Here is a 26,908-nt window from a genome sequence, read left to right on the forward strand (position 1 = left end):
AGGCGGCCATGGAGGAGATGTGGAACCCACTGGAGGGTCGTTTCAAGCACCTGCAAGGTAACTAGAGGTCAGAGGTCAACTCCTGCTGCTCTAGCACACCACTAACTGCTCTGATGGACTACTACTTCCTGTTCGATGCAGTACTACTTCCTGTTCGATGGAGTACTACTTCCTGTCTGATGGAATGCTACTTCCTGTTTGATTGAGTACTACTTCCTGTTTGATTGAGTACTACTTCCTGTCTGATGGAGTACTACTTCCTGTTTGATTGAGTACTACTTCCTGTCTGATGGAGTACTACTTCTTGTGGGATTGAGTACTACTTCCTGTCTGATGGAGCACCTCCTTGGCCAATTCTTTTCACTCTAATTTTCTGTTCATGTGTATGTGTACGTGTGTGTGTGTGTGTGTGTGTGTGTGTGTGTGTACGTGTGTGTGTGTGTTTGTGTACGTGTGTATGTGTGTACGTGTGTGTGTGTGTGTGTGTGCGTGCGTGCGTGCGTGTGTGTGTATGTATGTATGAATGTGTGTACGTGCGTGTGTGTATATGTATGTTTGTATGAATGTGTGTATGTATGTATGTATGTATGTATGTATGTATGTGTATGTGTGTACGTGCATGTATGTATGTATGTGTGTGTGTGTGTGTGTGTGTGTATGTGTGTGTATGTATGTATGTATCTATGTATGTATGTATGTGTATGTGTGTGTCTGTGCGCGTTTGTGTGTGAGTGTGTGTGTGTCCTTGTGTGTGTGTGTGTCCTTGTGTGCGTGTCCTTGTGTGTGTGTGTGTCTGCGCGTTTGTGTGAGTGCGTTTGTGGGTGTGTGTGTGTGTGTCCTTGTGTGTGTGTGTCTGTGCGCGTTTGTGTGAGTGCGTTTGTGGGTGTGTGTGTGTGTGTGTCCTTGTGTGTGTGTGTGTCTGTGCGCGTTTGTGTGTGTGTGCGTGTGTGTGTGTGTTTAGATGAGCGTGAGGGTGTTCAGAAGAAGACCTTCACCAAATGGGTGAACTCTCACCTTTGCCGAGTGTCGTGCAGGATCTCTGACCTCTACAGTGACCTTGGAGATGGGCGCATGCTCATACGACTTCTGGAAGTTCTGTCAGGAGACAAGCTGGTAACACACACACACACACACACACACACACACACACACACACACACACACAAACACTTACTTGCTTATGGTAGTCCATCGTATCCGATGATGACTTCCACTTCTTCTATTGGTGAATTTTGCGGTGACTAAAAAGTCCAATAGGAGAGCCACATGGTCTATTGCCATGGGGGCATATGAAGTTGTGAGTGAAAAGTCCAATAGGAGAGCCACATGGTCTATTGCAATGGGGGCATATGAAGTTGTGAGTGAAAAGTCCAATAGGAGAGCCACATGGTCTATTGCAATGGGGGCATATGAAGTTGTGAGTGAAAAGTCCAATAGGAGAGCCACATGGTCTATTGCCATGGGGGCATATGAAGTTAGTGTTTGTTGTGGTCTTGGCTACAGGGCCTATCTTCCTCCTCTGGCGTCTGCCTTCCCTCACTCCTCTTCAAAATGTTGAAGGCCTGCATGGCAGAGTTGCCTCCAGAGAGGGCGATCTGAGGCAGAGCTTTCCAGCTGTGTGTGCTGTATTCCACACCTCTTGAGTGTTATTTTCAGTTGGTCCTTATATCCCCGCTTTTGGCCTCCTGCAGATCTCTGGCCATGATGAAGTTGACCATACAGCAGTTGTTGGGGAAGTCTATCAACTGACATTCTGATGGTGTGGCCGGCCCATCGCAGTTGGTACTGGAGAAAAGTGGCCTCCATGCTCTTGGTACCAGTTTTACTCAGGACTTCCGTGTGTGGTACACGATCACGCCATGTCAGCCCAAGGATCCGCTGGAGACACTTGATGTGAAAGTTCTCCAGCTGTTGGATGTGGCGGCGATACAGGGTCCAAGCTTCACAGCCATATAATAGTGTGGAGACACAGATGGCTTGGTAGACTGCCACCTTGGTACGTATGCTGAGGTCTTTGTTCACATACACCCTCTTACGCAGTCTACCAAAGGAGGCTGAGGCAGACCTGATTCGATTTTGAACATCATTGTCCATGCTGCAGTTTTCGGAGAGGATGCTCCCAAGATATTTGAAGTCTGGGACTATTGCTAAGGGCTTGTCATCGATGTTAAAGACAGGTGATGGTGGTCGAGTTGGCGGAGGGGAGTTCCACTGGCACAGTACTTCCGTCTTCACAGTGTTCACAGTGAGACCCAGTCTACTAAAGGCCTTCACAGCAGCTGTTAGCGTCGCCTGCAGAGCCTCTGATGTATGTGCCACGAAGGCACAATCATCAGCATACTGTAATTCCACAATGTTCACAGTTTTGACCTTGGTAGCCGCCTGCAGCCTTCTGATGTTAAATAAGCTTCCATCCAACCTGTAATCCACCAGCACACCACTGCTTCCCTCAACTTCTTTGTGCAGTAGCCAGGTGACACTCATGAGGAAGATGTTGAATAGTACAGGTGCAAGCACACAGCCCTGTCTGACACCTGTGGATACCTTGAAAGGCCTAGACTCATGTCCTCCTGTTGTCACCTGAGCCATCATCCCCTCGTGGAAACTTTGCAGGATGTTTACAAACTTCCACGGGCAACCAACCCTGAGAAGGACCGCCCAGAGCAAGTCTCTGTTGACCGTATCAAAAGCCTTTGATAGGTCCACAAACGCCATGTATAGATCTTGATGTTGTTCCCGACACTTCTCTTGTAGCTGGCGTGTTGTGAAAATCATATCCACAGTGCTGCGATTTTTCCTGAAGCCACATTGAGACTCAGGCAACAGGTGTTCTGTCATGCTCTGTATGAGTCTTGACAGCATCACTTTGGCAAGAACCTTGCCGGCAGCAGACAGGAGAGATATTCCTCTACTATTGCCACAGACAGACTTCTCACCCTTCCCTTTATATATACACAGTAGTTACAACATTTGCATCCCGCCATTGTTGGGGGACTGCTCCGCGCTTCCATACATCAGCAATATAGTGGAAAATTGCTCTGGTACAGAGATAGCCTCCCTGTTTAAGGATCTCTGCAGGGATGCCATCTGGGCCAGGGGTCTTGTTGTTCTTAAGTGACCTAATTGCAGCCCAGACTTCAGAGAAGGTTGGTGGAAGATCCAGTTCTTCAATAGTTGGGTAGCTGGGCAGCTCATCCAGCACTGCCAGATCAGAGGTGGCCGGTTGGTTTAAAAGTGTCTGGAAGTGTTCCGCCCATCTGTCCACAACTTGTTTCTGGTCCTTTATGAGGGTTGAGCCATCAGTCGACTTCACAGGTGAGAGAGAGGAGTTCCTGGGGCCATGGATGGTTTTCACAGCATTATAGAAGTTGTGCATGTCGTTCTTCACTGCAAAATGTTCAATTTCTTGAGCCTTGTCAGTCCACCAGTCATTTTTCAGTTTTCGTAGGACAGACTGTACCTCCTTTCTTGATGTTCTCCAGTGCTGCTTTAGCCTGACAGATGTAGGGTTGTTCAGGGCTGCGTTATGGGCCTTGTGCATGGTGTCCAGTATGGTTCTGATGGATTCCGAATTTTTGTCGAACCAGTCCTGATGCCTCCTACGGCGGTAGCCAATAGACTCGGCTGCAGCCTCATAGAGCTTTGAGCTAAGGTAGGTCCAATTGTCATCAACACTGCCTTCAGGGCTGAGGAAGGGGTCGATTTCCTGCAGCTTCCCTGCAATGGAGGATCGAAGGCTGTTCCGGGCCTCGTCTGCCTCAAGCCCGGCACAGTCCAACCTCTTCTTGACAGTTTTTCGGAGACGAACAGGGGATACGTACTGATGCTAGCAACTTTGAGATAATCATGCGGTGGTCAGTCTAGCAGTCAGCACCTCGCATTGCACGGGTGATGTGCACGTCCTTGGTGTCCTTGCGTCTCACGATGGCGTAATCCAGCAGATGCCATTGCTTGGATCGTGGGTGCATCCAGGAAGCCTTGTGTTTATTTTTCTGTTGGAAGATTGTGTTGGTGGGCAGCACGGTGGCACAGGAGTTAGTGCATCTGCCTCACAATACGAAGCTCTTGAGTAGTCCTGAGTTCAATCCCGGGCTCGGGGTATTTCTGTGTGGAGTTTGCATGTTCTCCCCGTGACTGCGTGGGTTCCCTCCGGGTACTCCGCCTTCCTCCCACCTCCAAAGACATGCACCTGGGGATAAGTTTATTGGCAACACTAAATTGGCCCTAGTGTGTGAATGTGAGTGTGAATGTTGTCTGTCTATCTGTGTTGGCCCTGCGATGAGGTGGCGACTTGTCCAGGGTGTACCCCGCCTCCCGCCCGAATGCAGCTGAGATAGGCTCCAGCGACCCCCCGCGACCCCAAAAAGGGACAAGCGGTAGAAAATGGATGGATGGAAGATTGTGTTGGTGATTGTCAGGTCATGCTCAGCACAGAGACTGAGTAGCCTCATGCCATTGCTGTTGACCTTCCCGATACCTAGCTTCCCAATCACTCCTTTCCATATGAGGTGGGTTTTCCCCACCCTGGCATTAAAATCACCAAGCAGGAGGATTTTGTCACTGCTAGGGATGCGCTGTAGGGCCTCATCTAGTTCCTGCTAGAAACGGTCCTTTGCCTCATTCTCAGATGGTAGAGTTGGCGCATAGGCACTGAGAAGAGTTGCGTAGCGGTGTTTTGCAAGGGGAATACGGACAGACATGAGTCTTTCACTTATGCCGGTAGGTGTTTCAGTGAAACTGGGTAGCAGGCTGTTTTTTATTGCCAAACCAACACCATGGTGATGTGGAGCTTCTGTAGGGTAACCCTTCCAGAAAAAGGTATAACCCTGGTCTTCTTCCTTTAGGGATCCCTCATCCAGAAGTCTGGTCTCACTCAAGGCGGCGATGTCAATTCCATAACGTCTGAGCTCAGCAGCAACAAGCGCAGTTCTTCTTTGCGGCCTGTCAGGGTTGTTGTCCAGGAGGGTTCTGATGTTCCATGTAGCCAATTTCAGGGGAACTTGTTTACTTTTTGTTTTTCGACCACAGTAGTGGAATGTCCCGGTAGGTGCGGTATCCTACCCGGGGTGTGAAGAGTGGGCAATGTTTAGGCCACCTTTTCTAGGCCTTCCCCCAACTTTGGGGTGAGCAGTGTGGCTCCTAAATAGGGCTGCTCAGTCATACAGGGGTCTGCCGAAATCAGCTGCCACTCAATTCCCAGCTGGTAGCGACCATTATAGCCCTGTATCGCAGTCGTGCAGGGATCTAACTAGAGGCTCCCGGTTCATTCTAACCTACCCCCGTTATCAGACATCCTGACGCCGCCAGACTTTGTGCTTCAGAATCCAATTGCTGTTCTGGATCCACCAAGGTCAGAAGCAGAGACCTGTGCGGTGATACATTTTAAGTGCCTCTGGGGGTGCACAGTTCCCAGCCGCACTATCTTCGCCACAAAGAGATGGAGCCTGGTGGCAAGGGGGAAACCCAGGACAACCAGCACCTCTTCGTAGCGGCAAGAGGCCGCCGGAACCCTCAGTCTGTCGTGGCCCGCCTACGTGTGCCTCCATCACAGTGCTTTTCTCTCAGGGTGTGCTCCCCTAGCCCAGGGGTCGGCAACCCGCGGCTCTAGAGCCGCATGCGGCTCTTTAGCGCCGCCCTAGCGGCTCTCTGGAGATTTTTCAAAAATGTATGAAGAATGGAAAAAGATGAGGGGAAAAAAAATCTATTTTTTTGTTTTAGTATGGTTTCTGTAGGAGGACAAACATGACACAAACCTCCCTAATTGTTATAAATCACACTGTTTATATTAAACATGCTTCACTGATTCGAGTATTTGGCGAGCGCCGTTTTGTCCTACTAATTTTGGCGGTCCTTGAACTCACCGTATAGTTTGTTTACATGCAGAACTTTCTCCGACTTTCTAGGACGTGTTTTATGCCATTTCTTTTTCTGTCTCATTTTGTCCACCACGCTTTTAACGTTGTGCCTGAATGCACAAAGGTGAGTTTTGTTGATGTTATTGACTTGTGTGGAGTGCTAATCAGACATATTTGGTCACTGCATGACTGCAAGCTAATCGATGCTAACATGCTATTTAGGCTAGCGACATGTACAATAATATTGCATCATTATGCCTCATTTGTAGCTATATTTGAGGTCATTTAGTTTCCTTTAAGTCCTCTTAATTCAATTTATATCTCATGACACATGTAATATGGCTTTTAATTTTTTGCGGCTCCAGACAGATTTGTTTTTGTATTTTTGGTCCAATATGGCTCTTTCAACATTTTGGGTTGCCGACCCCTGCCCTAGCCCTTGTCTTCCTGGACTTACCCGAAAGGCAGCGGGTCGATCCCCTACCTTTTAGCCTGAAGTCGCGAGATTCCAGTTACCGTGTGCTGCCAAGAGGAGGCAAGGTGAGGGGTCTTGGTGAAGGAGAGGCTATGTACTGACCTCAGAAGGCTTACGCACTCGGCTTCCTTTACCCAGCTGGGTCGGTCAGCGGCAGGAGCTATGAGTCACATGCATCCCTACATGAAACGTCTCTCTAGCATGCTGCACTAGACGCATCACTACACCCAGCGAGCCACACACACACACACACACACACACACACACACACACACACACACACACACACACACACACACACACACACACACACACACACACACACACACACACACACACACACACACACACACACACAGAGTGTGACATGTGTTTCAGCCCACACCCACTAAGGGCAGGATGAAGATCCACTGTTTGGAGAACGTGGACAAAGCTCTGCAGTTCCTGAAGGAGCAGCACGTCCACCTGGAGAATGTGGGCTCCCACGACATCGTGGATGGAAACCACCGTCTGATCCTGGGTCTCATCTGGACCATCATCCTGCGCTTCCAGGTCACCTGTCACCTCCCCTTGTTTTCAGCCTAGAGGTCAGAGGTCGACTCTTTTTTCTCTTTCCACTTGTGTTGTCTTCCTCTGCTGGTCACACAGTGGAACTGCAGCTGAAGGACCAATACAATCAACATTTCACCTGTTTTAATGGCAATATTTACTTTTTAATGATAAATTAATGTTTTTTTTAATCAATATTTACTTTTTAATGAAATTAATGTTTTTATTAATATTCACTTTTTTAAATGTAAATTGTTTTTATCAACATTTATTTTTTAAATGTCAATTAATGTTTTTGATCAATATTTACTTTTTAAATGTCAATGTTTTTATCAATATTTACTTTTTTAAATATAAATTAATGTTTTAATGTCAATATTTACTTTTTAAATGTCAATTAATGTTTTTTATCAATATTTACTTTTTTAAATATGAATTTATATTTTTATCAATATTTACTTTTTAAAATATAAATTAATGTTTTTATCAAAATTTACTTTTTTTAAATGTCAATTAACGTATTATCAATATTTACTTTTTTAAATATGAATTAATGTTCTTTTATCAATATTAACTTTTTTAAAAACAGAGTTTTTTATCAATATTAATTTTTTAAAAGGTCAATAAATGTTTTTTATCAATATTTAGTATTTTATATATGAATTGTTTTTATCAATATTTGCTTTAAAAAAAAAAATTAATAATTTTATCAATATTTACTTGAATGTTAATACATATTTGTCAATATTGACTTTAAAAAATGTAAATAAATATTTACAATATTGACTTTATTAAATGTAAATAAATATTTGTCAATATTTACTTTATTAAATTTAATAAATATTTGTCAATGTTTACTTTATTACATGTAAATAAAGTTTTGTCAATATTTACTTTATTAAATTTAATAAATGTTTCTCAATATTTATTTTATAAAATGTAAATAAATATTTGTCAATATTTACTTCATAAAATGTAGTAAAAATGTGTCAATATTGACTTTATTAAATGTAAATAAATATTTCTCAATATTTACTTTATAAAATGCAAATAGATATTTGTCAATATTGATTTTATTAAATGTAATAAATATTTGTCAATATGTACTTTATTAAATATAAATAAATATTTACTTTGTAAAGATCCAGGACATCAATATGTACTTTATTAAATGTAAATAAATATTTCTCAATATTTACTTTATAAAATGCAAATAAATATTTGTCAATATTGACGTTATTAAATGTAATAATAATTTGTCAATATGTACTTTATTAAATATAAATAAATATTTACTTTGCAAAGATCCAGGACATCAATATGTACTTTATTAAATGTAAATAGATATTTACTTTGTAAAGATCCAGGACATCAATATGTACTTTATTAAATGTAAATCAATATTTACTTTGTAAAGATCCAGGACATCAATATGTACTTTATTAAATGTAAATCAATATTTACTTTGTAAAGATCCAGGACATCAATATGTACTTTATTAAATGTAAATCAATATTTACTTTGTAAAGATCCAGGACATCAATATGTACTTTATTAAATGTAAATAAATATTTCTCAATATTTACTTTATAAAATGCAAATAAATATTTGTCAATATTGACGTTATTAAATGTGATAATAATTTGTCAATATGTACTTTATTAAATATGAATAAATATTTACTTTGCAAAGATCCAGGACATCAATATGTACTTTATTAAATGTAAATCAATATTTACTTTGTAAAGATCCAGGACATCAATATGTACTTTATTAAATGTAAATCAATATTTACTTTGTAAAGATCCAGGACATCAATATGTACTTTATTAAATGTAAATCAATATTTACTTTGTAAAGATCCAGGACATCAATATGTACTTTATTAAATGTAAATCAATATTTACTTTGTAAAGATCCAGGACATCAATATGTACTTTATTAAATGTAAATCAATATTTACTTTGTAAAGATCCAGGACATCAGTGTGGAAACAGAAGACAACAAAGAAAGAAAATCTGCCAAAGACGCTTTGCTGTTGTGGTGTCAGATGAAGACTTCTGGGTGATTATTGATTATTTGTATTAGTTATTGATTATCTCTACTGGTTATTGATTATTTCTATTGGTTATTGATTATTTGTATTAGTTATTTATTATCTCTACTGGTTATTGATTATTTCTATTGGTTATTGATTATTGTCATTGGGGATTGATTATTTATATTGGTTATTGATGATCTCTATTCCTCATTAATTAATTATATTGAATATTGATTATTTATATTGTTTATTGATTATTTCCATTGGTTATTGATGATCTTTATTGAATATTGATTATCTCTATTGCCTATTGATTATTTCTATTGGTTATATATTATCTCTACTGTTGATTTTTTCTATCGGTTATTGATTATTTCTATTGGTTATTGATTTTTTTCCATTGGTTATTTATATTGCTTATTGATTTTTTTCTATTGGTTATTAATTATCTCTATTGTTTATTGATTATTTCTATTAGTTATTAATTATTTCTATTGGTTATTGATTATCTCTATTGGTTATTGATTATTTCCATTGGTTATTGATTATTTTTATTGGTTATTACAATCTATACACTCAATATTACGACATGCATACTGACATTAGTACTACATCAATACAAACATTAATACTACATCTATACACACAGTACTACATCTATACACACATTAATACTACATCTATACAAACATTAATACTACATCTATACAAACATTAATACTACATCTATACACACAATACTTCATCCATACACATACATTAATACTACATCCATACACATGCATTAATACTACATCCATACACAAACATTAATACTACATCCATACACACACATTAATACTACATCCTTACCCATACATTAATATTACATCCATACCCATACATTAATACTACATCCGTACCCATACATTAATACTACACCTATACACACATTAATACTACATCTATGCCAGTGGTTCTTAACCTTGTTGGAGGTACCGAACCCCATCAGTTTCATTTGCGCATTCACCGAACCCTACTTTTTTTTCAAATTCAAGACAAAGTTATTATATGTTTTTGATAACACTTTAGTATGGGGAACATATTCTAAGTAACATAGACTTAATTTAAAGTTTTTTGAACACTAGGGGAACATATTCTTAGTAACAAAGACTTAATTAGTGGGTAGAGCAACCGTGCCAGAAACCTGAGGGTTGCAGGTTCGCTCGCCGCCTCTTACCATCCAAAAATCGCTGCCGTTGTGTCCTTGGGCGGGACACTTCACCCTTTGCCCCCGGTGCCACTCACACCGGTGAATTGAATGATGAATGATAGGTGGTGGTCGGAGGGGCCGTTGGCGCAAATTGCAGCCACGCTTCCGTCAGTCTACCCCAGGGCAGCTGTGGCTATGAAAGTAGCTTACCACCACCAGGTGTGAATGAATGATGGGTTCTACATGTAAAAGCAACTTTGGGTACTTAGAAAAGCGCTATATAAATCCCAGGTATTATTAATTTACAGTTATTCGGTTAGGTTTAGGGATCGGGTTAGGGTTAGGGTTAGAGGGTTATGGCCAGGGTTAGAGGGTTAGGGTTATAATAAGGCCATGCAGAATAAGGCATTAATAAGTACTTAATAATGACTACTTAAGAGCCAATATGTTACTCATTTGCATGTTAATAAGCAACTAATTAACGGTGAATATGTTCCCCATACTAAAGTGTTACCATGTTTTTATTACTGGAGCACAAAATGAAGCGTGCATGAACATCACCTTGTTCAAAGAACAAAACCAACACAGTGCATAAACTCACAACAAATTACACACCTGCAAATCAGTCTGACTTCTGCTGTTGCCGTATCGGTAATACGCCGATAGGGAGAAGTTTTTATTTACACGATGAGTCGGGTGTGTTTTGACCTCTACCATGAATTGATTAACGTGGACCCCGACTTAAACAAGTTGAAAAACTTATTCGGGTGTTACCATTTAGTGGTCAATTGTACGGAATATGTACTGTACTGTGCAATCTACTAATAAAGTCTCAATCAATAAATCAATCCGCCGAACCCCTGAGCCCGACTCACCGAACCCCTAGGGTTCGATCGATGAACTTGTGAGACTACAGGTTGACATTGCCCCACTGCAGGAGACGCGGCTTGCCGACTCCGGAACTCTCAGAGTAAATAACTTTACGTTCTTCTGGCAAGGGAAGAGTGCCAAGGAAACCAGAGAGTATGGCGTTGGATTTGCTGTTCTGAACTCTCTACTGGGAATGATAGAACCCTGTCAACAAGGCACAGAAAGACTGCTATCACTCCGTCTCCACACCACCACTGGGCACGTCAACCTGATCAGTGTATATGCACCAGCACTCAGCGCTACCAGGGATACCAAGGACGAGCTAGACTCTCTTATCGACAGGATCCCAAAAGAAGAGCACCTGATACTGCTGGGTGACTTTAACGCCAGAGTGGGCACTGACCACAACTCTTGGCCCTCCTGTCTTGGCAAGTTTGGTGTTGGAAAGATGAATGAGAATGGTCAACGACTCCTGGAGTTGTGCTCATACCATGACCTCAGCATCACCAACTCCTTCTTCCAGACAAAGCCTCAGCACAAAGTGTCTTGGAGACACCCTCGCTCCAAACACTGGCACCAGCTAGACCTGATCATCACCAGGCGATCTGCGTTGAAGTGCGTCCTCCTTACCCGCACCTTTCACAGCGCTGACTGCGATACTGATCACTCGCTGGTGTACTCCAAGATGAGACTTCTGCCTAAGAAGATCCATCGCTCCAGGCCCCAGGGCAAACCCCGCATAGATGTGAGCAAGACCGCACACCCTGACAAGGTAGAGGAATTCACCCAATCTCTCTCCGAGGTGCTAGACTCAGATTCTCCTGGTTGCTCAGCAATAGACAGATGGGACCGCATTAGAGAGTCAGTACACAGCACTGCCATGATGGTCTTTGGAAAGAAGCAGACAAAGAACAACGACTGGTTTGAGGCCAACTCCTCTTAACTCACTCCAGCCGTAGAAGAACGCCGCAGAGCTCACCTGGAATACAAGCGATCCCCCAGTCAGAGGACCCTGCAGGTGTACAGATCTGCCAAGAGCAAAGGACAGAGACTAGCAAGGCAATGTGCTAACGAATACTGGCTCCAGCTCTGCCAGAGCATCCAGTTAGCGGCTGATACTGGAAACATCAGGGGCATGTACGAAGGCATCAAGAAAGCCATGGGCCCCACCAAGAAGGTTACGGCACCACTGAAGTCTGCCACGGGCGAGACCATCCGGGACAAAGGCAAGCAGATAAGAATCAGAATCAGAATCAGAATCAGAATCAGAATAGTTTTATTGCCATTGTTTGAGAGGGGTTCACAAACTAGGAATTTTTCTTGGTGCAAACGTGCGACATAAAAACATATAACACATATTTGGTAATAAAAAGAGTTGTAACTGAGCTATCAGATAGACTTAGAAGGAATTCAAGGAATTCAAGTAATTCAAGGAGCTGCTGTTAGGAGTTATTGTTCATTTGCCTGATGGCCGAGGGAAAAAAACTGTTCAGGTGGCGGGAGGTGTGGGTCTGGATGGAGCGTAGTCTCCTGCCTGATGGGTGATAGATAGAGAGATGGGTGGAACACTATTCCGAACTGTACTCCAGACAGAATCAAGTCACATACGATGCCCTTGCAGTCATTGAAAGCCTCCCTCTCACGGCTGAACTGGACGAGAAACCCACTGTGGCTGAACTGAAGAAGGCCACTGAGAGCCCGTCCTCAGGGAAAGCGCCTGGGAAGGATGGCATACCACCAGAAGTCATCAAGTGCGGCGACAGCACACTGAGGGAACATCTTTACGACCTCCTCTGTCAGTGCTGGGAGGAAGGAGCAGTACCTCAGGACATGAGAGACGCCAACATCGTTACCCTGTACAAGAACAAGGGTGATAGAAGCAATTGTAACAACTACAGAGGAATATCTCTCCTAAGCATCGTAGGCAAAGTCTTTGCACGCGTCCTCCTGAACAGACTGCAGAAGCTTGCTGATAGAGTATACCCAGAGTCACGGTGCGGGTTCCGCTCGGAAAGATCAACCATTGACATGGTCTTCACCATCAGACAACTGCAAGAAAAGTGCAGAGAGCAGCTCAAGCCCCTCTTTCTGGCCTTCATAGACCTGACCAAAGCAGGGATGGGCTCTTCACAGTCCTAGCGAAGATTGGCTGCCCACAGAGACTGCTGAGCAAGATCAAGTCGTTCCATGACGGCATGAAAGGCACCGTTTAATATGACGGCTCGACGTCAGATGCTTTTGATATCTGCAGTGGCGTCAAGCAGGGCCGTCCTCGCGCCCACTCTCCTCGGCATCTTCTTTGCCGTTCTGCAGAAGCACGCCTTCGGATCGTCGACCGAGGGTGTTTACCTCCACACTCGGTCGGACGGCCGACTGTTCAACCTGGCTCGCCTAAAAGCAAAGAGCAAGGTCCGGGAGGTAACCATCAGAGACATGCTGTTTGCAGATGACGCTGCTCTGGCCACCCACACAGAAGAAGAGCTACAGAGCCTGATGGACCGCTTTGCAAAGGCATGCAACGAATTCAGCCTGACTATCAGTCTGAAGAAGACAAATGTGATGGCCCAAGATGCTGAACCACCCTGTATCACCATCAACGACTATGAACTAGAGGTCGACAGCCAGTTCACATACCTTGGCTCCACCATCACTGACAACCTCTCACTGGAAGCAGAGATCAACAAGAGGATTGGCAAGGCATCCACAACCTTGGCCAGGTTGTCGCAAAGAGTGTGGAACAACAGCATGCTGACAATAAACACCAAGATCGCTGTGTATCGTGCCTACGTGCTAAGCACTCTCTTGTACGCCAGCGAATCCTGGACTCTGTATTCCTCGCAGGAGAAGAGGCTAAGTGCCTTTCACATGCGCTGCCTCCGTCGCATCCTCGGGATTATATGGAGCGATCGTGTGACAAACAACGAGGTGCTGATGCAAGCCAAGATTCCCAGCATGGTCACTCTCTTGCGTCAGCGTCGCCTTCGATGGCTGGGCCATGTGCGTCGAATGGACGATGGCCTGATCCCCAAAGACATCCTCTACGCAGAGCTTGCCTCTGGCAAGAGGACAACGGGACGGCCACATCTCCGCTTCAAGGATGTCTGCAAGCGTGACCTGAAAGCGCTGGACATGGACCTGAACACCTGGGAAGAGCTTGCTCAGGACAGATCCAGCTAGAGACACACCGTGAACACTGGACTGAAAGCTGGCGAAGCAAAACTGCGGCAGCTTGCAGATGAGAATCGAGCTCAGAGAAAGAGCAAGCAACTACATCCTGTAGCTCAGTGGTCCCCAACCACCGGGCCGTGGCCCGGTACCGGTCCGTGGATCGATTGGTACCGGGCCGCACAAGAAATTGAAACAAATAATAAAATAAATAAATAAATAAATCATTTATTTTTTATTTTTTATTAAATCATCATAAAAAACACAAGATACACTTACAATTAGTGCACCAACCCAGAAAACCTCATTCCCCCATTTATACTCACTTTTTTATGACCAAATAAATAAATAATCTCCATTAATACTACATCTATACACACACTTTAATACTACAGCTATACACATATTACTATATCTGTACATACATTAGTACTACGTCTTATATACATTCATGTAATACATCCATTAATACTACATCTATTGCATGAAGCCATTACTGTAAGTACAGGCATGCAGTACTGTATACATGTAGTACTACATGCTTGTAATACTGCAGTATTGTGTTGTTTTCAGGTATTCTGACGTCAACATACACAACTTCACTACAAGCTGGAGAGACGGGATGGCCTTCAGCGCCCTCATCCATAAACACAGGTGACTTCTTCACATTCTCCATCTTCTCCATCTTCTCCATCTTCTTCATGTTCTCCATCTTCTCCATTTTCTCCATGTTATCCATCTTCTTCATCTTCTCCATCTTCTCTATTTCCTCTATCTTCTCCATGTTCTTCATGTTCTTCTTCTCCATCTTCTCTATCTTCTCCATCTTCTCCATCTTCTTCATGTTCTTCATCTTCTCCATCTTCTCCATTTTCTCCATCTTCTCATTTTCTCCATCTTCTCCATCTTCTCCATGTTATCCATCTTCTTCATGTTCTTCATCTTCTCCATCTTCTCCATCTTCTTCATGTTCTCCATCTTCTTCATGTTCTTCATCTTCTCCATCTTCTTCATGTTCTTCATCTTTTCCATCTTCTCCATCTTCTTCATGTTCTCCATCTTCTTCACCTTCTCCGTCTTCTCCATCTTCTTCATGTTCTCCATCTTCTTCGTGTTCTTCATCTTCTTCATCTTCTCCATTTTCTCCATGTTCTCCATCTTCTCCATCTTCTTCACCTTCTCAATCTTCTCCATCTTCTTCATGTTCTCCATCTTCTCAATCTTCTTCATGTTCATCTTCTCCATCTTCTCCGTTTTCTCCATGTTCTTCATCTTCTCCATGTTATTCATCTTCTCCATCTTCTCTGTTTTCTCCATATTCTTTATCTTCTCCATCTTCTCCATTTTCTCCATGTTCTTCATCTTATCCATATTCTTCATGTTCTTCATTTTCTCCATGTTCTCCATCTTCTTCATCTTCTCCATCTTCTCCATGTTCTCCATCTTCTTCATCTTCTCCATCTTCTTCATGTTCTTCCTGTTCTCCATCTTCTCCATCTTCTCCATTTTCTTAATGTTATCCATCTTCTCCATGTTCTCCATGTTCTCCATGTTCTCCATCTTCTTCATCTTCTTCGTGTTCTTCATCTTCTTCATGTTCTTCATGTTCTCCATCTTCTTCATGTTCTCCATCTTCTCCATGTTATCCATCTTCTCCATCTTCTTCATGTTCTTCATCTTCTCCATCTTCTCTATCTTCTCTATCTTCTTCATGTTCTTCATCTTCTCCATCTTCTCTGTTTTCTCCATATTCTTTATCTTCTCCATCTTCTCCATGTTCTCCATCTTCTCCATTTTCTCCATGTTCTTCATCTTCTCCATGTTCTCCATCTTCTTCATCTTCTTCATGTTCTTCATCTTCTCCATGTTCTACATCTTCTCCATCTTCTTAATGTTCCATTGTCTCCATGTTCTCCATCTTCTTCATCTTATCCATATTCTTCATCTTCTCCATGTTCTCCATCTTCTCCATCTTCTTCATGTTCTCCATCTTCTTCATCTTCTCCATCTTCTCAATGGTCTCCATCTTCTTCATGTTCTTCATGTTCTCCATCTTCTCCGTGTTCTTCATCTTCTTCATGTTCTTCATCTTCTCCATGTTCTCCATCTTCTTCATGTTCTCCATCTTCTTCATGTTCTCCATCTTCTCCATTTTCTCCATGTTATCCATCTTCTTCATGTTCTTCATCTTCTCCATCTTCTCTATGTTCTCTATCTTCTTCATGTTCTTCATCTTCTCCATCTTCTTCATGTTCTTCATCTTCTTTATGTTCTTCATGGTCTCCATCTTCTCCATGTTCTTCATCTTCTTCATCTTCTCCATCTTCTCCATCTTTTTCATGTTCTTCATCTTCTTCATGTTCTTCAAGTTCTTCATGTCCTCCATCTTCTCCATCTTCTTCATGTTCTTCATCTTCTTCATGTTCTCCATCTTCTCAATCTTCTTCATCTTCCTCATGTTCTTCATGTTCTCCATCTTCTCCATTTTCTCCATGTTATCCATCTTCTCCATCTTCTGCATGTTCTTCATCTTCTCTATCTTCTCCATCTTATTCATGTTCTTCATCTTCTTCATCTTCTTCAAGTTTTTCATGTTCTCCATGTTCCTCATATTCTTCATGTTCCTCATTTTCTCCATGTTCCTCATATTCTTCATGTTCGTCATGTTTTTCATGTTCTTCATGTTCCTCATCTTCTTCATGTTCCCCATGTTTTTCATGTTCTCCATGTTCCTCGTGTTCCTTGTGTTCCTCATGTTCCTCATGTTCTTCATGTTTTTCATGTTCTCCATGTTCTTCATGTGCCTCATGTTTTTCATGTTCTTCATGTTCTCCGTGTTCCTCATGTTCTTCATGTTCCTCATGTTCCTCATATTGTTCATGTTCTTCATGTTCCTTCAATGTGTCTTTAGTGATATTAATGATTGAATTTCTTTCCAGGCCTGATTTGATGGACTTTGACAGGCTAAAGAAATCCAACGTTCACTACAACCTGCAGAATGCCTTCAACATGGCTGAGCAACACCTGGGCCTCACCAAGCTCCTGGACCCTGAAGGTGAAGGATCACAAATAAATAATACAAACTTGATATAAGTGTCATAAATAAATACAAATAAATAATAAAAACTTGATACAAGTGTCATTAATAAATACAATAAATACAAATAAGTCTATATGCTGTATATAACTTGTAGACATCAGCGTGGATCACCCGGATGAGAAGTCGGTCATCACCTACGTGGTTACCTTCTACCACTACTTCTCCAAGATGAAGGCTCTGAAGGTGGAGGGCAAGCGGATCGGAAAGGTGGCCCAGAAATGGCTGAAAGAACCCGAGGCAGGAAGTCAGCTGACGGGTTTTGTCTTGACGTGCAGGTGCTGGATCACGCCATGGAGACGGAGACCATGATTGAGAAGTACGAGTGTCTGGCATCTGACCTGCTGGAATGGATCCAACAGACCATCATCATCCTCAACAACAGGAAGTTAGCCAATTCTCTGCTGGGCGTTCAGCAGCAGCTTCAAGCCTTCAACACCTACAGAACTGTGGAGAAACCTCCAAAGTAAGCATCAGACTCTGCCTCCTTCATCTAAACCCCACCCCCTCCACTCTGACTCCCCTCTTCTGCATCAACCAATGTCTTTGGGAGTTTTTAGGTTCACAGAAAAGGGGAACTTGGAGGTTCTTCTCTTCACCATCCAGAGCAAAATGAGAGCCAACAACCAAAAGGTCTTCACACCTCGTGAGGGGAAAGTCATCTTGGACATCAACAAGGTCAGAAGCTTCTATGGACGTCCTCCCCAAGCTTGGGGTCTGAGGTTTGTGCTTGCAGGCCTGGGAGAGTCTGGAGAAGGCGGAGCATGAGAGGGAGCTGGCCCTGCGGACAGAGCTCATTCGTCAGGAGAAGTTGGAGCAGCTGGCTAGACGCTTGGACCGCAAGGCGGCCATGAGGGAGACCTGGCTCAGTGAAAACCAGAGACTAGTCTCACAGGTGTGAATGCTGAGCACCAAGTAGACCTCCACACTTCTTACACGTTGCTCCTTCTCTCCAGGACAACTTTGGCTTGGACCTTCAAGCGGTGGAGGCGGCTACTAAGAAACACGAGGCCATCGAGACAGACATTGCGGCCTACGAAGAGCGCGTGCAGGCTGTGGTCGCAGTGGCCAAAGAACTGGAGGCAGAGCGTTACCATGACATCAAACGCATCGTCGCTAGGGAAGACAACGTGATGCGGCTGTGGGAGTACCTGTTGGAGCTGCTAAAGGCCCGAAGGCAGCGTCTGGAGATGAACCTGGGCCTGCAGAGAGTCTTCCAAGAGATGCTACACATCATGGACTGGATGGACCAAATGAAGGTCTGTTCCCTTTTGCTTTGTGTCCCAAAGCAGGATCTCTTTGGCCTGGTTTTCACAAAGTGGTCCAGTCCATCTGCTTTGGTGTAAGTAGCTAGCTCCGCCCTTTACTTGCCATACTGCTGCCCTGTTTTTCGGTCTGTTCCTCTTAGTACTGTTCTCCCGTCCAGCCCAGCCCGCTTAAGTTAGACTTAATTAGGTCGTGAAGGAAGGCGGGCTCATTGCTAAATCAGTCCGACTTTGTCGTGGAACGTGAAGTTTTGAATGTGTTGTCATGGTGGTGTAGTGTGTGTATGCACGCTACAACAACTTCTTCTTCCTGCTTGGTTGTGAATAACAATCTGTAGATGAAACCCACCCCGATGTCGTGTTAAGAGTTGTTATTCAATGCGTCGGTCCAGACTGATAATATGTTCGTTGCCCCCATTCATATAAAATACACTTTCTTTAATTGATCAATGATGAAGAGGACAAAAGTGACCAACATGATGGAAGAGACTATAATGAACATAAATGACTAGAAGACGTAGAAGTCGTAAAAGTCGTAAGTCGTAATAGACATGGAAGTCTTAGAAGAAGTAGAAGTTGTAGAAGTCGTATAAGACATAAGAAGTCGTAGTCATAGAAGGAGCAGAAGACGTAGAAGACATAGAAGTCGTAGCAGACTAAGAAGAAGTAGAAAACGTACAAGACCAAGAAGTAGAAGTCGTAGAAGTTGTAGGAGAGGTAGCATACGTAGCAAACATAGAAGACCAAGAAGAAGTAAAAAACATAGAAGACCAACAAGAAGTAGAAAACATAGAAGACCAAAAAGACGTAGAAGCCGTGGAAACCGTGGAAAACGTACCAGGCATAGAAGGTGTAGAAGTGGAAGAAGACATAGCCGACGTAGCAGACCAACAAGACGTAGAAGTGGAAGAAAAGGTGTAAGACAGGTAAAAGATGTAGAAGTCATACAAGGTATAGAAGACCTACAAGTCGGAGCAGACCAAGAAGACGCTGTAGTAGACGTAGAAGACCAAGAAGAAGTAGAATACGTAGAAGACCAAGAAGAAGCAAAAGATGTAGCAGATGTAGTAGACGTAGAAGACCAAGAACAAGTGTAATACGTAAAAGACCAAGAAGAAGTAGAATACGTAGCAGATGTAGTAGTCGTAGCAGATGTAGTAGACAAAGAAGACCAAGAAAAAGTAGAATATGTAGCAGACTACCAACCTAGTCACGTCCGTTGTGTCCTTGAGCAAGACACTTCACCCTTGCTCCTGATGGGTGGTGGTTAGGGCCTTGCATGGCAGCTCCCGCCATCAGTTTGTGAATGTGTGTGTGAATGGGTGAATGTGGAAATAGTGTCAAAGCGCTTTGAGTACCCTGTAGGTAGAACAGAGTTATTCAAGTATAACCCATTTACCATTAGCATTTACCATAGACGTAGAAGACCAAGAACAAGTAGAAGATGTAGCAGACGTAGCAGATGTAGAAGTCGTAGAAGACCTTGAACAAGTAGAATACGTAGAAGACCAAGAACAAGTAGAAGACGTAGCAGACGTAGCAGATGTAGTAGACGTAGAAGACCAAGAAGAAGTAGAATATGTAGAAGACCAAGAAGAAGTAGAATACATAGAATTCGTAGAAGACCAAGAACAAGTAGAAGACCAAGAACAAGTAGAAGACGTAGCAGACGTAGCAAATGTAGTAGACGTAGAAGACCAAGAACAAGTAGAATATGTAGAAGACCAAGAAGAAGTAGAATACGTAGAAGTCGTAGAAGACCAAGAACAAGTAGAATACGTAGAAGACCAAGAACAAGTAGAAGACGTAGCAGACGTAGCAGATGTAGTAGACGTAGAAGACCAAGAAGAAGTAGAATATGTAGAAGACCAAGAAGAAGTAGAATACGTAGAATTCGCAGAAGACCAAGAACAAGTAGAAGACCAAGAACAAGTAGAAGACGTAGCAGACGTAGCAGATGTAGTAGACGTAGAAGACCAAGAAGAAGTAGAATATGTAGAAGACCAAGAAGAAGTAGAATACGTAGGATTCGTAGAAGACCAAGAACAAGTAGAAGACCAAGAACAAGTAGAAGACGTAGCAGACGTAGCAAATGTAGTAGACGTAGAAGACCAAGAAGAAGTAGAATATGTAGAAGACCAAGAAGAAGTAGAATACGTAGAAGTCGTAGAAGACCAAGAACAAGTAGAATACGTAGAAGACCAAGAACAAGTAGAAGACGTAGCAGACGTAGCAGATGTAGTAGACGTAGAAGACCAAGAAGAAGTAGAATATGTAGAAGACCAAGAAGAAGTAGAATACGTAGAAGTTGTAGAAGACCAAGAACAAGTAGAATACGTAGAAGACCAAGAACAAGTAGAAGACGTAGCAGACGTAGCAGATGTAGTAGACGTAGAAGACCAAGAAGAAGTAGAATATGTAGAAGACCAAGAAGAAGTAGAATACGTAGAAGTCGTAGAAGACCAAAAACAAGTAGAATAAGGAGAAGACCAAGAAGAAGTAGAATAAGGAGAAGACCAAGAACAAGTAGAATAAGGAGAAGACCAAGAAGAAGTAGAAGTCATAGCAGATGCAGCAGACGTAGAAGACCAAGAAGACATAGAAGACGTCGTAGAAAATGTAGAAGCTATAGAAGATGTAGAAAACTTAGAAATCGTAGCAGTCGTAGAAGACTAAGAAGAAATAAAAGAAGTACAAGTCATAGAAGTCGTGGAAGATGTGAAAGTGATGGAAGTCGTGGAAGTCAAAGATGTAGAAGAAGTTGTAGAAGACGTAGAGGGTTAGGGGTGAACCCTTAGCCATAGTCCTTAATCACAAGAGCCTCAAAGGGCTTCAAAAACCACAACAACATTCCATGATCTGAACCCACATCTGGGCAAGAAAAACTCTAAACGCCCTAGCTGGGAGAAAGAAGGAACGTCGGGAGAGGGCTACAGATGTGGGGACCCCCTTCTGGGTGACCGGCCGCAATGGAGTACAATTATTGAAATATTACATGAATAGAAAATGTGAGAGTCCAACAGACTCCTCCTCTTTAGTTATGAGCTGGCTTTCATCCCAGACTTTTGCCTGACTTCTGCGGGCTGGGTGTGACTATGAGGATATGAAGAAGAAACCAGTGTATATAGGTATATAAAGGTATATACAGTATAGGTATATATATATATATATATATATTTATATTTATATATATATATATATATATATATATATATGTATATAAAGGTATATACAGTATAGGTATATATATATATATATATATACATATATTTATATATATATATGTATATAAAGGTATATACAGTATAGGTATATATATATATATATATATATATGTATATATATATATATACTATATGTATATATACATATATATATATACTATATGTATATAAAGGTAAATACAGTATAGGTATATATATGTATATAAGGGTATATACAGTTTAGGTATATATAAAGGTATATACTGTATGTATATAGGTATAGTAATCTGAGTATAATAGGCATAATATGATCAAACTTTCTTGTCCTTGTGTGTACGACGCATACGCGCAGCGCAGCCAGTGATCCGAAGGTGGCCTAAAAAACAACATTTCAAAATTATTCTTAAAAATCTGTTTCAAATCGGAATACATTTCTTTAGCACCAGGGGGGAGTAGGGGGGAGTAGGGTAGATAGTTTTGCAACTTCTGACAAGGAAAACTCTTCATCTTGGTGAAAAGGACACAGTGTGAAAAATAGCCGTTTGACTAACTCGGCAGAAATGTAAATGAGTACGCAGGAAAATAATAAAGAAGCTAAAAGCATGAAATGGTGTGATGATGCTGCTTTGACCTGATACGCGTCCTGGAGAGTGGAGTCTTCCCTTTTCCAGAACTAAAAGACCCCATCCTGATCACTTGTTGCTCCTGTTTGTTTCCAGATGCTTCTTTTGTCTCAGGATTATGGAAAACATCTGTTGGGAGTGGAAGACCTTCTGCAGAAGCACGCTCTGGTGGAGGCCCACATTGGCGTCCAGGCTGACAGGGTGAAGGCAGTCTCCACTAACGCCCACAAGTACTCTACCAGCGACAATGGTGAGCAGGAAGTGACATAATTTCATTGGAAACAAGAAGCAGCTTCTGATCGCCATGTCCCTCCTGTCTGTGAAGGCTACAAACCCTGTGACCCTCAGGTCATTCAAGACCGTGTTTCCCATCTGGACTTCTGCTACCAGGAGTTGACTCAGCTTGCTGTCAACCGCCGTAACCGCCTTGAGGAGTCCCGCCGTCTCTGGAAGTTCTTCTGGGACATGGCTGAGGAGGAGGGTTGGATCCGGGAAAAGGAGCAGATCCTGTCCTCAGCTGAGCACGGCAAGGACCTGACGGGGGCGATGCGCATGCTCAGCAAGCAGCGAACCTTGGAGGATGAGATGAGCGGCCGCTGCGGACACCTGCAGCACACCATAGCAGAAGGCCATATCATGGTGCAAGCACAACACTTTGGTGCAGCGAAGATCCAGGAGCGGATCCAGGATCTTCTGGCTCAGTGGGCAGCACTAGAGCAACTGGCAGCCATCAGAAAGACGGTACTGCAAGATGCTCTGGCACTGCACCAGTTTCAGGCTGATGCAGATGATGCCGACACTTGCATCCTGGATGCTCTTCGCATTGTTTCCAGCAGAGATCTGGGTCATGATGAGTTCTCCACCCAGACTTTGGTCAGGAAGCACAAAGATGCAGCAACAGTGGTGAGCAGCTATCACCCAGTCATCGGCCTGCTATATGAGCAGGTAGCCTCCCTGACCCCAGAGGATGCGGAGTCAGACAAGCTGCAAGGGAGGCTGGTGGGCATGGAGGAGCGCTACAAGGAGGTTTCAGAGCTCACAAAGCTGAGGAAGCAGTCTTTGCAGGACACTCTGGCTCTTTACAAGATGGTCACTGAAGTCGGTGCCTGTGAGGCTTGGATTGAGGAGAAGGAACAGTGGTTGAACAGCATGGAGATGCCTGACAAGCTGGAAGACTTGGAGGTAGTCCAGCACAGGTAAGACCACAAGATGCTCAACAAGCCTGGCTTCAATCCAGCCTGCATTTATGCACTCTGCTTGTCAGGTTTGAAAGTCTGGAGCCAGAGATGAACAATCAAGCCTCCCGTATCGCTGTGGTAAACCAGATTGCACGTCAGCTGCTTCACAGCGATCATCCTGGTGAGAAGGACATCAGGAGCCAACAGGACAAACTCAACAACAGGTACAAACACTTTGAACATGTCTTCATGTGTAGAAAATTTCTGTTTTTTCCTCTGCCACTAGATGGAGCCAGTTCCGCGATCTGGTGGACCTCAAGAAGGAGTCCTTAAACTCTGCGCTGGGCATGCAGAACTACCACCTTGACTGTAATGAGACAAAGTCCTGGATCAAAGAGAAGACCAAGGTCATTGACTCAACCCAGGAGCTGGGAAATGACCTGGCAGGGGTTATGGCCCTGCAGCGCAAACTCACCGGAATGGAAAGAGACCTGGCCGCCATTGATCAGAAACTTCAAGATTTGCAAGACGAAGCTCATCGGCTGGCGGATGAGCATCCTGACCAAGCCAGCGCCATCACTGGCCAACTCGTTGAGATCTCTGCCATCTGGGAGGAACTGAAGGACACTTTGAAGAACCGTGAAGAGTCTCTGGGTGAGGCCCGGAAGTTGCAACAGTTTTTGCGTGATCTGGATGACTTCCAGTCCTGGCTTTCCCGCACTCAGACTGCTATCGCCTCTGAGGACATGCCCAACACGCTGGCGGACGCCGAGAAGCTAATGTGTCAACACGAAGGCCTCAGGAATGAAATCCACAACTATGACCAGGACTATCAGAAGATGCGTGAGATAGGGCACATGGTTACGCAAAATCAAACGGATGCTCAGTACGTGTTCCTGCGACAGCGACTGCAGGCGCTTCATGTCGGCTGGAATGAACTTCAGGCGATGTGGGAGAACCGACAGAACCTACTGGCCCAATCGCACGCTTACCAAATGTTCCTCAAGGACAGCAAGCAGGCTGAAGCTCTCCTCAACAACCAGGTGAGAACCCGTCTGTACCCACCAGGTAAAAACGCGTCTAGACCCGGCAGGTAAGAACCTGTCTGGACCCGGTAGGTAGGAACCTGTCTGGACCCGGCAGGTAGGAACCTGTCTGGATGGGGCGGCAAGGAACCTGTCTGGACCTGCCAGGTAGGAACCTGTCTGGACCCGGCAGGTAGGAACCTGTCTGGACCCGCCAGGTAGGAACCTGTCTGGACCCAGCAGATAAGAACACCAGCTTCCTCTGCTGGTGGACTGCATTCATGACAGCTCCCTCTGCTGGTGGACTGCAGTCATGACAGCTCCCTCTGCTGGTGGACTGCAGTCATGACAGCCTCTCTGCTGGTGGACTAAAGTCATGACAGCCTCTCTGCTGGTGGACTACAGTCATGACAGGTCCCTGTGCTGGTGGACTACAGTCATGACAGGTCCCTGTGCTGTTGGACTGCAGTTGAGACAGCTCTCTCTGCTGGTGGACTGCAGTCATGACAGTTCCCTCTGCTGGTGGACTGCAGTCATGACAACTCCCCCCTCTGCTGGTTAACTACAGTCATGACAACTCCCTCTGCTGGTGGACTGCAGTCATATCAGCTTCCTCTGCTGGTGGACTGCGGTCATGATGCCTCTGTGCTGGTGGACTGCAGTCATGAAAGCTCTCTCTGCCGGTAGACTACAGTCATGACAACTTTGTCTGCTGGTGGACGCAGTCATATCAGCTTCCTCTGCTAGTGGACTGCAGTCATGACAGCCTCTTTGCTGGTGGACTGCAGTCATGACAACTCCCTCTGCTGGTGGACTGCAGTCATGACAGCTCCCTCTGCTGGTGGACTACAGTCATGACAGCTCTCTCTGCTGGTGGACGACAGTCTTGACACCCCCTCTGCTGGGGGACTGCAGTCATGACAGCCGCTCTGCTGGTGGACTGCAGTCATGACAACTCCCTCTGCTGGTGGACTGCAGTCATGACAACCACTCTGCTGGTGGACTTCAGTCATGACAGCCTCTCTGCTGGTTAACTGCAGTCATGACAGCCTCTCTGCTGGTTAACTGCAGTCATGACAGCCTCTCTGCTGGTTAACTGCAGTCATGACAGCCTCTCTGCTGGTTAACTGCAGTCATGACAGCTCCCTCTGCTGGTGGACTGCAGTCATGACAGCGCCCTCTGCTGGTGGACTGCAGTCATGACAGCTCCCTCTGCTGGTGGACTGCAGTCATGACAGCCTCTGCTGGTTTACTACAGTCATGACAGCTCTCTCTGCTGGTGGATTGCAGTCATGACAGCTCCCTCTACTGGTGGACTGCAGTCATGACAACTCCCTCTTCTGGTGGACTGCAGTCATGACAACTCCCCCCTCTGCTGGTTAACTACAGTCATGACAACTCCCTCTGCTAGTGGACTGCAGTCATATCAGCTTCCTCTGCTGGTGGACTGCAGTCATATCAGCTTCCTCTGCTGGTGGACTGCGGTCATGATGCCTCTGTGCTGGTGGACTACAGTCATGACAACTTTGTCTGCTGGTGGACGCAGTCATATCAGCTTCCTCTGCTAGTGGACTGCAGTCATGACAGCCTCTTTGCTGGTGGACTGCAGTCATGACAACTCCCTCTGCTGGTGGACTGCAGTCACGACAGCTCCCTCTGCTGGTGGACTACAGTCATGACAGCTCTCTCTGCTGGTGGACGACAGTCTTGACACCCCCTCTGCTGGGGGACTGCAGTCATGACAGCCGCTCTGCTGGTGGACTGCAGTCATGACAACTCCCTCTGCTGGTGGACTGCAGTCATGACAACCACTCTGCTGGTGGACTTCAGTCATGACAGCCTCTCTGCTGGTTAACTGCAGTCATGACAGCCTCTCTGCTGGTTAACTGCAGTCATGACAGCTCCCTCTGCTGGTGGACTGCAGTCATGACAGCGCCCTCTGCTGGTGGACTGCAGTCATGACAGCTCCCTCTGCTGGTGGACTGCAGTCATGTCAGCCTCTGCTGGTTTACTACAGTCATGACAGCTCTCTCTGCTGGTGGATTGCAGTCATGACAGCTCCTTCTACTGGTGGACTGCAGTCATGACAAATCCCTCTTCTGGTGGACTACAGTCATGACAGCTCCCTCTGCTGGTGGACTGCAGTCATGACAGCCTCTCTGCTGGTGGACTGCAGTCATGACAGCCTCTCTGCTGGTGGACTGCAGTCATGACAGCTCTCTCTCCTGGTGGACTGCAGTCATGACAGCCTCTCTGCTGGTGGACTGCAGTCATGACAGCCCCTCTGCTGGTGGACTGCAGTCATGACAACTCTCTCTGCTGGTGGACTGCAGTCATGACAGCTCTCTCTGCTGGTGGACTGCAGTCATG

The 26,908-nt window shown here is 44.3% G+C and overlaps 1 protein-coding gene across 2 annotated transcripts in view; it reads left to right on the forward strand.

Moving 5' to 3' along the window:
• LOC133639766 (spectrin beta chain, non-erythrocytic 1-like) overlaps positions 1-26,908 on the forward strand; it is a 60,123-nt gene that overhangs the window by 21,946 nt on the left and 11,269 nt on the right. Inside the window, exons 3-16 of one of the 2 annotated variants that reach the window (XM_062033361.1) lie at positions 962-1,113; positions 6,709-6,882; positions 8,852-8,943; positions 14,721-14,801; positions 17,087-17,202; positions 17,342-17,454; positions 17,523-17,710; positions 17,805-17,922; positions 17,981-18,139; positions 18,201-18,503; positions 22,432-22,585; positions 22,661-23,531; positions 23,600-23,737; positions 23,800-24,556. In XM_062033361.1, the coding sequence (XP_061889345.1) occupies positions 962-1,113; positions 6,709-6,882; positions 8,852-8,943; positions 14,721-14,801; positions 17,087-17,202; positions 17,342-17,454; positions 17,523-17,710; positions 17,805-17,922; positions 17,981-18,139; positions 18,201-18,503; positions 22,432-22,585; positions 22,661-23,531; positions 23,600-23,737; positions 23,800-24,556 (3,416 nt within the window). Of the gene's footprint in view, positions 1-541; positions 1,114-6,708; positions 6,883-8,851; positions 8,944-14,720; positions 14,802-17,086; positions 17,203-17,341; positions 17,455-17,522; positions 17,711-17,804; positions 17,923-17,980; positions 18,140-18,200; positions 18,504-22,431; positions 22,586-22,660; positions 23,532-23,599; positions 23,738-23,799; positions 24,557-26,908 lie in introns of those variants that run through there. The other variant, XM_062033360.1, reaches the window with a different exon arrangement.

This window comes from Entelurus aequoreus, linkage group LG22 (assembly GCF_033978785.1).
Source record: "Entelurus aequoreus isolate RoL-2023_Sb linkage group LG22, RoL_Eaeq_v1.1, whole genome shotgun sequence".
NCBI classification, from domain to species: Eukaryota; Metazoa; Chordata; class Actinopteri; order Syngnathiformes; family Syngnathidae; genus Entelurus; species Entelurus aequoreus.